Below are 9578 nucleotides of genomic sequence, written 5' to 3'. Positions count from 1 at the left end.
ATCTGAAAGCCAACCGCTCTTAAAAATCTTGGTAAAAGCTTTTTTTTTTAAAAAAAAAACTTTTTTAAAAAATTAAAACCCTTTTTCAAAACCCTTTTAATGAAACTTGAAACTTTAAAACCCTTTAAAACTTTTTAAGAACCTTTACAAACTTTTTTAAAACTTTGAAAACCTTTTTAAAAAAACTCTTTAAAAGTTTTTAAGAATCATTAAATCTTTTTTAAAATTCTAAAAACTTTGTTTTAAAACCCTTTAACATTTTTTAGAATCTTTAAAGAAAATTAAAACTCTTTAAAAACTTTTTAAAAATGTTTTAAAACTTTTTAAGCTTTTAAACGTTTTAAAACTTTAAAAAACCTTTAAAAATCTTAAATACCTTGGGAAAAGTTTTTTTTAATTGTAAATTCTTTAATAATATTTGTTTTGATGTTGTCAAATATCTCTTTGAAAAAGAATCTCAAAACCAGCTTTCAGATTGAAATAGAGATGTTAAAAAATCCGTTTCTGGAGGGTTGGTTTGGGAATTTCTTTTCCGCCGTGGGAAAATTCTGGTACTTTTAATAAATGCACAGGGAGTGATGCTTAAAGGGCAACGTCTTTTCTGAAAACTTTTGGGGTTTTTTGGCAAAGGAAGCAGATAGATCTTGCAAAGTGGGAGCAGGACAGAGAAATGGGAATCAGAACAGTGTAACTGGAAGGGACACCCAAGGATCATCTAGTCCAGCACTCTGCAGCATGCAAGATAGCCAGTTAACCCCTCCACAAGAAGGGATCAGCCTGTTTCTCTCAAGACACCACAGATGGAGACCACTATGGTTGGATAACTGAACGTCAGAAAGGTGGAGATGTTTGATCACACACACACACACACACACACACACACACACACACCAGAGTCAAGGTCTTTTGACAATCTGAGATGCAGCTTAATTTCAACAACCAGGTTAAGTTGTTTAGCGACACGTATCTAACCTTGATTTTGAGGTTCTTGGTTATGTCCCACCTCGGCTAAATGCAGTCTCTGGATTCAAAAGGCTTGCGTATTTTATTCCTGCGGTAGGTTGTGCTTGTACGCACAATAATTGTGTACGTGTTGTATGTTATGTGTGCCGTTGTTAATGCAGAGGCCTCAGAGGGCCACCAGGGGGCCTTGAGACTAGCTTTCTCTGGAAAGGTTGCAAGACTGGAGTTGCACTTCCACAGAGGGCCACCAAAGTGGCATCTGGTGGCCCCCTGGTGGTCATCTGGATTAATGCAGCCAAGAGCTGCAACCATCCTATTTATCAGAGGCTGAATTTGGAGATAGGGGGCGGGGTTTGCAACAGATGGGGAGATTTCACAACCTGCCAGGTTAATCCTGGCCATGTTTTGTCTTTTTTTTAACTTTCTTTTTGCACTTCCTGCCCTTTCAAATGTTTGCTTTGCAGAGTGAGATAGGCCTGGATTGCCCAAACCGGTGAAGGTCATTTTAAGTCCACAAAGATTGTGGGTTCCATCCATGCCCAAGAGATAAGAGCCGCGTGCCAAAACTGCCCCTCCTCCTCTCTGAGCGGTAAAGGGTTAAAACGGAGACGAGATCATATTTCGGGAAAGGAAGTAAATTTAATCCGGAGCTGACTGTACACCCTGATAAGGATCTCCCCGGGCAGGGCCCACGCTGTTCTACGGGGTAATCTATTTTGGAAATAAAGATGTGAGCTTTGACGCTAAAAGCAGGTCGAATGGCTCTAGAAACGGTTGCTCGGAGTGATGGACGGGGCAGAAAAGGGGAGGAAAAAAGGGGTCTTCTAAAAACGACCCTCTCTTGAAAATAGGGGTTGCGCTTCCAAAGGCGTAGATAGCACTAAAGGAAGGACGAGGCAGAGGGAAGAGGGGAAAAATTTAAAAATACTGCCCGTTAATAGCTTTTTTTTTTCCCCTGAATAGCTCCAGGTAAAAAATGTCCGCTTTACTGAAATCACTCCAAATTTTCCTTGGGAATAGAATAAAATAGAAGAAAGTAGAAGAATGGAATGGAATGGAATAATTAGAATAGAATAGAAATTAGATTAGAATAGGAATAGAAGAATAGAATAGAAAGAATAGAATAGAATAGAATAGAATAGAATAGAATAGAATAGAATAGAATAGAATAGAATAGAATAGAATAGAGTAACAGAGTTGGAAGGGACCTTGGAGGTCTTCTAGCCCAAGAGGACGACTTGCATTTGGGACGAGGATGATGGGATCCTTATTTGTTGCGTCTTGGGTTTTTCTTCTCCAGGAAAGTCTCGCTAAAAGGAATCTAGAAAGGAAGAAGAAGAAGTTAGAAAGGGCGCAATTTTGGGTTGGAGACCTATGGATAAGGAGGCAAGTATCCTCGGCGAGGTACAAACTGGGTTTGTTTGAAGTGGGGTCTGTGGGAAAGGCAGGTGGTCCTCGACTTACGACTGTAAGCTATTGCCGGTCTTTAAGTGGCTCGTCACGGGATCGTTGCCAAACATAATGATCTCTTATTGCGTCGGTCGTTACGCGTAAGGAAATCCTATATGACCATTGCAGCACCCCTGTAAATGAAAGATTTGGACAGTTGGCAAACCGAATGAGTTTGGACAGTTGGCAACCGACCGGTTTATGCCGCGCACCGTCCTACGATCCCCTTTTGTGACAAGAAAAGTCAAGCGGGAAAGCCAGGTTCGCTCAATGGCTGCAATGCTTGGCGTCATGATTGTGGCCAGGAAAGTCGTAAAATGGGGCGCAGAACTCAACTTTGCAAAAACGTCGCTTTGCAACGGAAATCTGGGGCGCCGCCATTGTGGTCGTAAGTCAAGGATTATCTTGTATTTATCAACTTTGGCAACTCTAAAGATGGGTGGACTTCAACTCCCAGAATTCCTCAGTCAGCCGAGTGGGGAATTCTGGGAGATGAAGTCCGCTCATCTTAAAGAGTTGCTACGATTGAGACAGCTGGTCTAGATGATCTCCAACCATCACCTTTTGGGCCAAAAATATTACTTCCTGCCTCTTTACTTTTCCCATCTAGTGGAATTGTGAGGATTCGAGGGAACCCTAAAGGTCATCTAGTCCAACCCCGAACCCAAGGCAGGGCTCCTCATCTCCTCTCCTTTCCTTTTAGATCTTTCTGGTGGGTTTGTTGCTCTTATCTGCTGGATCGCAAGTCCTGGATGGCGTGAAGGATGCCAGCAAGATATTCCGAGAAGTGGAAGGATCAGCCTTTAGGAGGAAAAAAAGCTCAAGATCCATAGGATTGGAAAATCAGAGTGACCCTGGTAAGTCATGTGATTTTCTCCCCTCCCTCATTAAACAAAACAGGGTTGGGCTAGATGATCTCCGAGTTCTGTTTGAACAAGAGTCCATGAAAATGAATCTCGGGTAAGTGTTGGTGACTGTGAGTTCTAGTTCTTCCTTGGCTATGAAAACCGGCGGGGTGACTTTGGGCCAGTCCCTCTCTCTCTCTCAGCTCAACCCAACGCAACCTTACAAGGTTGTTGTTATGGAGAAAATAGGAGGAGGAATGTATGTTGGATAGGTTTGCTACCTTGAGTCATTTGTAAAAATGCAGGTGGGATAAAAATATAGATGATAGATTAGATAGATGATAGATAGATAGATGATAGATAGATAGATAGATAGATAGATAGATAGATAGATAGATAGATAGATAGATGATAGACAGATAGATAGATGGAGGGAGATGATAGATTTGATAAAAGATAGACAGAGATGGATGGATAGAAAGATGATAGATAGAGATAATAGATAGATAGATGATAGATAGATAGATGATTGATAGATATAAATATAGATGATGGATGGGAGGGAGGGAGGGAGGAAGAAAGGAAGGAAGGAAGGAAGGAAGGAAGGAAGGAAGGAAGGAAGGAAAGACCAGAAAGATGGACAGGACAACCTTTAGGCCTTACTTGTCTTGCAATCCTTCCAGAAGAAAAAGCCTCTTTCTCACTCGCTCTTCATCCTCTTTCCGCCCCACTTCAAGGACCCTCCTCGGGCGCAGTGAAACCCGTCTCCTGTCCCAAGGGAAGGTACCAGTATGACAGGGAGATCTGTTCTGAGTGCAAGTCCTGCACAGGTGAGCACGGAGAGCGGACTGTGGCGGGGGGACCGACAGGAGAGAGTGTTCGGTTTGCACCCATCCGAGACGCCAAAAAAACCCCAAAAACGTTGCACGGTTGTGTGTGTGTGCGTCCAAATTGGACCCGATGCAAGGCGGGGGGAGAGGGGGATTCTGGGAAGCTGTCTCCAAAGCCCCCTCCCCTTCCCAAAACGGCGCCACCCACTCCCCACAGTTATTAGGGAGGCGTCCATGCTTCTTGGCCATTGAAAATGCTTTGCTTTGCAGGAGAGAACACCATTTTGTTGCGGGAGTGCAGAGGCAACCGGGACACCGAGTGTGGTTGCGCGGGGGGATATTTCAACAACCTGGATGTTCCCCATATATTAAGCTGCCAAAAATGCACCAATTGCAGCTCTCAGCACAGGGAGACCCTGCAGGCCTGTAAGTAAATCCGGATGGCGTTAATTTTAGGTATGGACCCCGTTTCCCCGAAAATAAGATCCAACCAGAAAATAAGTCCTAGCATGATTTTTTTTCCCCCAGGATGCTCATGATATTAACCCTCTCCCAAAAATAAGCCCTAGTAAAGATTGTCAGGCGGACACATTTAGTACCGTATTTCCCTGAAAATAAGACCTAACTGGAAAATAAACCCTAGCAAGATTTTTTCTGGATGCTCGTAATAGAAGCCCTACCCCAAAAATAAACCCCAGTTAAGATTGTCAGCCAGGTGGATGCATTTAGTAACCGTATTCAATTCAAAGATTAGAGGTATAGGCAGCCCTCGATGGAAGACCACAATTAAGCACCCAATTTTCCCACGGCTAAGCGGGACCGTCGTTAAGTCAGCTTCGCCCCCTATTACGAACTTTCTGGCCGCCGCCGTTAAACAAATCGCTGCAGGTTTGCTTCATTGGCAAGACGGTTCTTAAGCGAGCGTCGCCCCCGTTTTGCGAGCTTTCTTGCTACGGTCACTGAACGAATCCCTGCCTTGAGTCACCAGGCCGAACGCTTTCTTTGAAGGTCACCCGGACGAAGACACCAAGTGCGGATCCTGCTTTTCCGGCTTTTGCGAATTTGACTACTCCTGCGAGCCATGTGGGACGTAAGCCCCCCCCCCCAACCAGATTGGGGTAGGGTGGGGGAGGAAATAGGGTGCCCCAAGCTCAAAATAATGTATTTTATTTATTAATAATGTATTTCTTTTATTTAGAGAAAGACCACAGGAGATAAGGTTGTCCACCACGGTGGCTCCTCATAGCATCACTCCCAGGTAAATGTACAGGCCCCCCCAATCTCCCCTAGCCCCCCAATTCACCCTCAGCTGTCCCAATTCTATCCCAGCACCCCAAATCTCCCCCAGGTAGTGACATGACCTTTTTTAAACTACCTTTCCTTTCCTGGCAGGACCCCCAGAGTTGAAGAGTGCAACATGGTGTGTAAAATCGGTACGTGGTCTGGATGGTTATTTCTTTTCTCGCCCCCCCCCCATTGCTGGCAGGACGAAGCCGCGGTTGACGGAGCGGGAGTTAGGAAGGGAGCTGAGATTCAGGGCTTGTGGGGGAAGCCCAAGTAAATTTGTCTGGGATGGGAGACCACCAGGAGATCCCAGAGAAGACAGTAAGACTGTCAGGCTGAAAAACACTCCCCAATGTTAATGTAGATTTTTAATTGCATTTTATTTCACATTTTTAGTTTAGTTTAGGTTTCCATTTTATTCTGGTTCAGATCTTTACTTCCTTTTAGTTTAGACCTTTATTTGATTTTAGCTTAGATTTTTTTTACTTTATTTTAGATTTCTATTTTATTTTAGATACTTGTTATTTTAGATTTTTATTCTACTTTAGATTCTTATTTTATTTTATGTTTCACATCAGTTTTTTATTTTATTTTAGATTTACTTTATTTTACTGTAGCTTTTTATTTTATTTTAGACTTTTGTTTTCTTTCAGATGTTCATTTCTTATTTTAGATTTTCTTTTATGTTTCACATCAGATTTTATTTTATTTTAACTTTAGATTTCTATTTAATTTTTTTATATTTTCGTTTTATTTTACTTTGGATTTTTAAAAATCTTACCTTAGAGTTTTATTTTAGATTTTACTTTAGACTTTCATTTCATTGCCTATTGGTTTTATTTTATTTTAATTTCATAGAGGAAACATTGGCTGACCCATCTCTCCTGGGAAAATCTGAAAAATCTTGATTTTTGCTTGATTTTACTCTTCTTCCGGTCTCAGCTGTAGGTGTTTGTGGATGCATTTTCATCCTGGCAGGCGCCCTGATCCTCTGTTTTAAGAAGAGGAAAATTACTTCTGTCCCGAAGCTGATCCCTGCACCAAATATCTGCATTAGCAATCCGCAATTCGGTAAAAAAATTTCGATGGTCATTCTGATGTTTATTCGCCATGGGTAGTCCTTGACTTACGACCGCCAACTTGAGCCCAAAACTTCTTTTATTTTATTTTAGATTTTACTGTGTTTTAGACTTTATTCTGAGCAAGTCAGTCGCTAAAGGAACATTGCCCCGTTTTACGACCTTTCTTGCCACTGTCGCTAAGTGAATCACTGCAAATTAAGTGCGAAGGGTGTCTGTCTTCCCTCTCCACCCCGTGCCGCCTGGACTTTGCTGGTCAGACGGTCGCAAAAAGGGAAGTGTGTGACACACTCACACACACACTGGGAAAACTGCGACCATTATAAATATGAGTCGGTGGCCATTCATCTGAATTTTGATCACCTGGGGGATCAAAATGGTCGTAAGTGTGAAAAATTCCCCTAAGTTGTTTTTTTTCAATTTTGAATGGTCATTAAACAAATGCTTGTAGGAATGGTGCTGGTGTCCTAGAGGTGGAGCTCTCATTCCCTCTGGACACAATGAAAAATATATCTGCTGAATAAAACTCCGCTCTGGCAATAGGAAGAGCATCTGGCCAGTAAACACTCGGCTCCATTCAGTTGCCCTGACTCCACCCCCCGAAAGGGATTACAAAGTCATTAAATGACAAAATAAATAAATAAATAAATGCTTGTAAGTTGAGGGTTACCTATTTCGCACTGCCTGTTGGTCTTGAGAGTACAACAGTCCAGACTTTGCTAGCAGCGATCAAATGGTGTTCGTGGCTTGTTTCCAGAGCCCATCATCCTTCTGCCAGCCCAATGGGATCTGTAATCCAACCCCTCTGGAGGGACTTATAATTAGGGATGTTAGACTGGGCTCCCCAGCTCCATAAGCCAGTGGCACTGATTCCCTGCTGTTTTCCAGGCAGTCCCATCTCCTCCCCCCCCGAGACAGTCGTGCTGATGGACAAAGCGCCCCCGCCATCCCGTTCCCTGCAACAAGGCCGGAATCTGTACACCGTCATCAACGCCGTGCCCGTACGACGGTGGAAAGAGTTTGTGAGGGGCCTGGGGCTGCAGGACGGCGAAATCGAGCTGGTGGAACTGGAGCACTCTCAGTTCCGCGAGCAGCAGTACGAGATGTTGAAGCGCTGGTGTCAGCAGCGGGGCGCCTCGTTGGCAGCCATTTTGGACACCCTGGAGGCCATGCAGTTGGGCGGCTGCGCCCAGGAACTGAAGGAGAAGCTGCAGGGGGAGCATCTGCGGGGCAACCCATGAGGTGGACGGCGACGGGGGCTCCCCTGTACGGGGAGATACATCATGGGTCGGGTCGGTGTACGAGCGGCAGACCATCTTGCCGCAGCCAACTTGCCACGGTAAATCTCACCGCAGGACAACTCGGTGCAGCCTACTCGCTGCAGGGCAAAAATGCTACACAGGATAAGTCAACACGATAAACGTTACCCATCACTATTCGACATTATTTCCATTTTTGTGTTAATGGGCAAAATGGAAATGAGGTCGAAGAAACGGTAGCAGGTAATATTTGTCGTGTTGAGTTATCCTACGTGGGATTTTCCCCTGGCGAGTTGGTCGTGGCGAGTTGTCCTAGACTCAGGAGGGTAGCATTGCTGATGTACGACTTCCAGCTGGAAATGCTCAGGACTTCACTCCCATGGACGGTACCCAGTTACTTGAACCCTCAGCCTCGTCCACAACTTGTCCATTTGTCTTCTGTGCAAAAGATACCACGTGGATCTCCTTGTGAAGGGAAAATACGAGCAGACAGCGGGCGATGCACTACCGATATCGACTGAGCCACGCAAAACATTTTGCCTAATGGTGGGCAACTCACTACCCTTACTGGAAGAACCAACAATCTTGTTTTGTCTGACAAATAGGGCCAACATTGCCATTTAGACCAGCAGTCGCCAACCGGTGCTCACCAACGTCAGCAAGCCACCGCCGGTCAAAATTCATATTAGTGGTCCCCGGGATTTAAAATTATGAATTTGGTGGTCCCTGAGGTCCAAACGGTTGACGACCTCTGGTCTAGACAGATCAGTCCGATATAACGCTAGCCAACTTGAGGTATTACTTGAATTTTATTACGGTATTTCTGTTTTGAGCACCAGGATGTAAGTAATTCTCCACGTAGAACTATTCTAATGTGAATCTATCGTCCTTGATCTGCGACCATCCTGCTGGCTCGCATAGGAAAAGCTTAACAAGCCTACCTCACAGGGCTGTTGTGATGAGGTTGTGACGAGACCTGCTTGCTCTGAAGGGTTCAGGCACTGCAACAGATGTAGTAGACATTGTATGTCACTTTTGAAACAAAGGTTTAATCTTCTGGAGGGTAGTTTTTTCTTATGGTGAATCACATGGAATATTTTAGACATGGAAGAGGATTCGTCTTAAGACTGGCCTCAGTCTACCCATCTGTAGAAGGGGCATGATGCTAATCTTCCAAAGAGTTGCAGGGGAAAATGATATACCTGTTTATCTCTATAATGCTAAAATGTTCGTAAGCTTTAACAGGGTGAGACGCCGCATCGCAGGGCAAAAATTTTCCCACTCAAACAAGCTACTTTACAGAATGCACCCCAAATCCGTGATTCCTATGGAATTGAAATTTGGCAATAAAATCTCATTTCCCCTACTATCAAGTTCTCCTTTTCTTTACGAGTGCCCTATTTTATTTTTTGCAATTTTGTCAGTTTGCAGTAAGTATTTCTCATCTGGGGTTGCGCTGTTTGCAACGATTCTATGCGTTCACTTTGCGGCCAATTCATTCTTTAAAAGATGGGGAGGGGGTTATTTATATGTTATTTTACGTGTGTGTGTGTGTATATATATATTAACATCAGGCGTTTTGGAGTTCCTCTTCATGCACTTAATAATAATAATAATAATAAAAACAACTTTAAAACATTTGCTGGTCCCCCCTGTGAGTTTTTTGATCTCCAAGGTGCCTGAATTTTAACAATTAAGAATTGTGAAAAATGCAGGCAGGCTGTGGAATCGTAGCTAAGCTGGTGCTTTGCATGCACACAAATCTTGGTTTTGATGGCTGATGTTTCCAGGAAGTCAGCTTTGCATAGAAGGTAGTCCTTGACTTACAACCACAATTGAGCTCAAAATTCCTATTGCTAAGCAAGATGT

At 43.7% G+C, this 9578-nt stretch overlaps 1 protein-coding gene across 1 annotated transcript; it reads left to right on the top strand.

The window, feature by feature from the left end:
• Nucleotides 1-2682: 2682 nt before the first annotated feature.
• On the top strand, nt 2683-9297 carry TNFRSF25 (TNF receptor superfamily member 25). Its single transcript, XM_026720916.2, has 9 exons — nt 2683-2724; nt 3116-3269; nt 3995-4087; nt 4358-4513; nt 5096-5177; nt 5286-5345; nt 5480-5520; nt 6314-6442; nt 7339-9297. Exons 1-9 carry the CDS (start codon nt 2683-2685, stop codon nt 7689-7691), a joined length of 1110 nt encoding a protein of 369 aa, XP_026576701.2. The 3' UTR covers nt 7692-9297.
• Nucleotides 9298-9578: the final 281 nt, after the last annotated feature.

Source organism: Pseudonaja textilis, chromosome 18 (genome assembly GCF_049901715.1).
Source record: "Pseudonaja textilis isolate UNSWEBS1 chromosome 18, rPseTex1.2, whole genome shotgun sequence".
Taxonomy (NCBI): Eukaryota; Metazoa; Chordata; class Lepidosauria; order Squamata; family Elapidae; genus Pseudonaja; species Pseudonaja textilis.
Note: the sequence above shows the minus strand (reverse complement) of the source record. Positions and strands in the feature narration are given on the sequence as shown.

Bases quoted from the DNA above. Each gene is read 5' to 3' on its own strand.
- TNFRSF25 (XM_026720916.2), top strand. From the start codon at position 2,683: ATGGCTGCAATGCTTGGCGTCATGATTGTGGCCAGGAAAGTC. The intron at 3,270-3,994 runs GTAAGTCATGTG...CCCCACTTCAAG, and splicing joins GGAAAATCAGAGTGACCCTG to GACCCTCCTCGGGCGCAGTG. The intron at 5,346-5,479 runs GTAAATGTACAG...CTTTCCTGGCAG, and splicing joins CCTCATAGCATCACTCCCAG to GACCCCCAGAGTTGAAGAGT.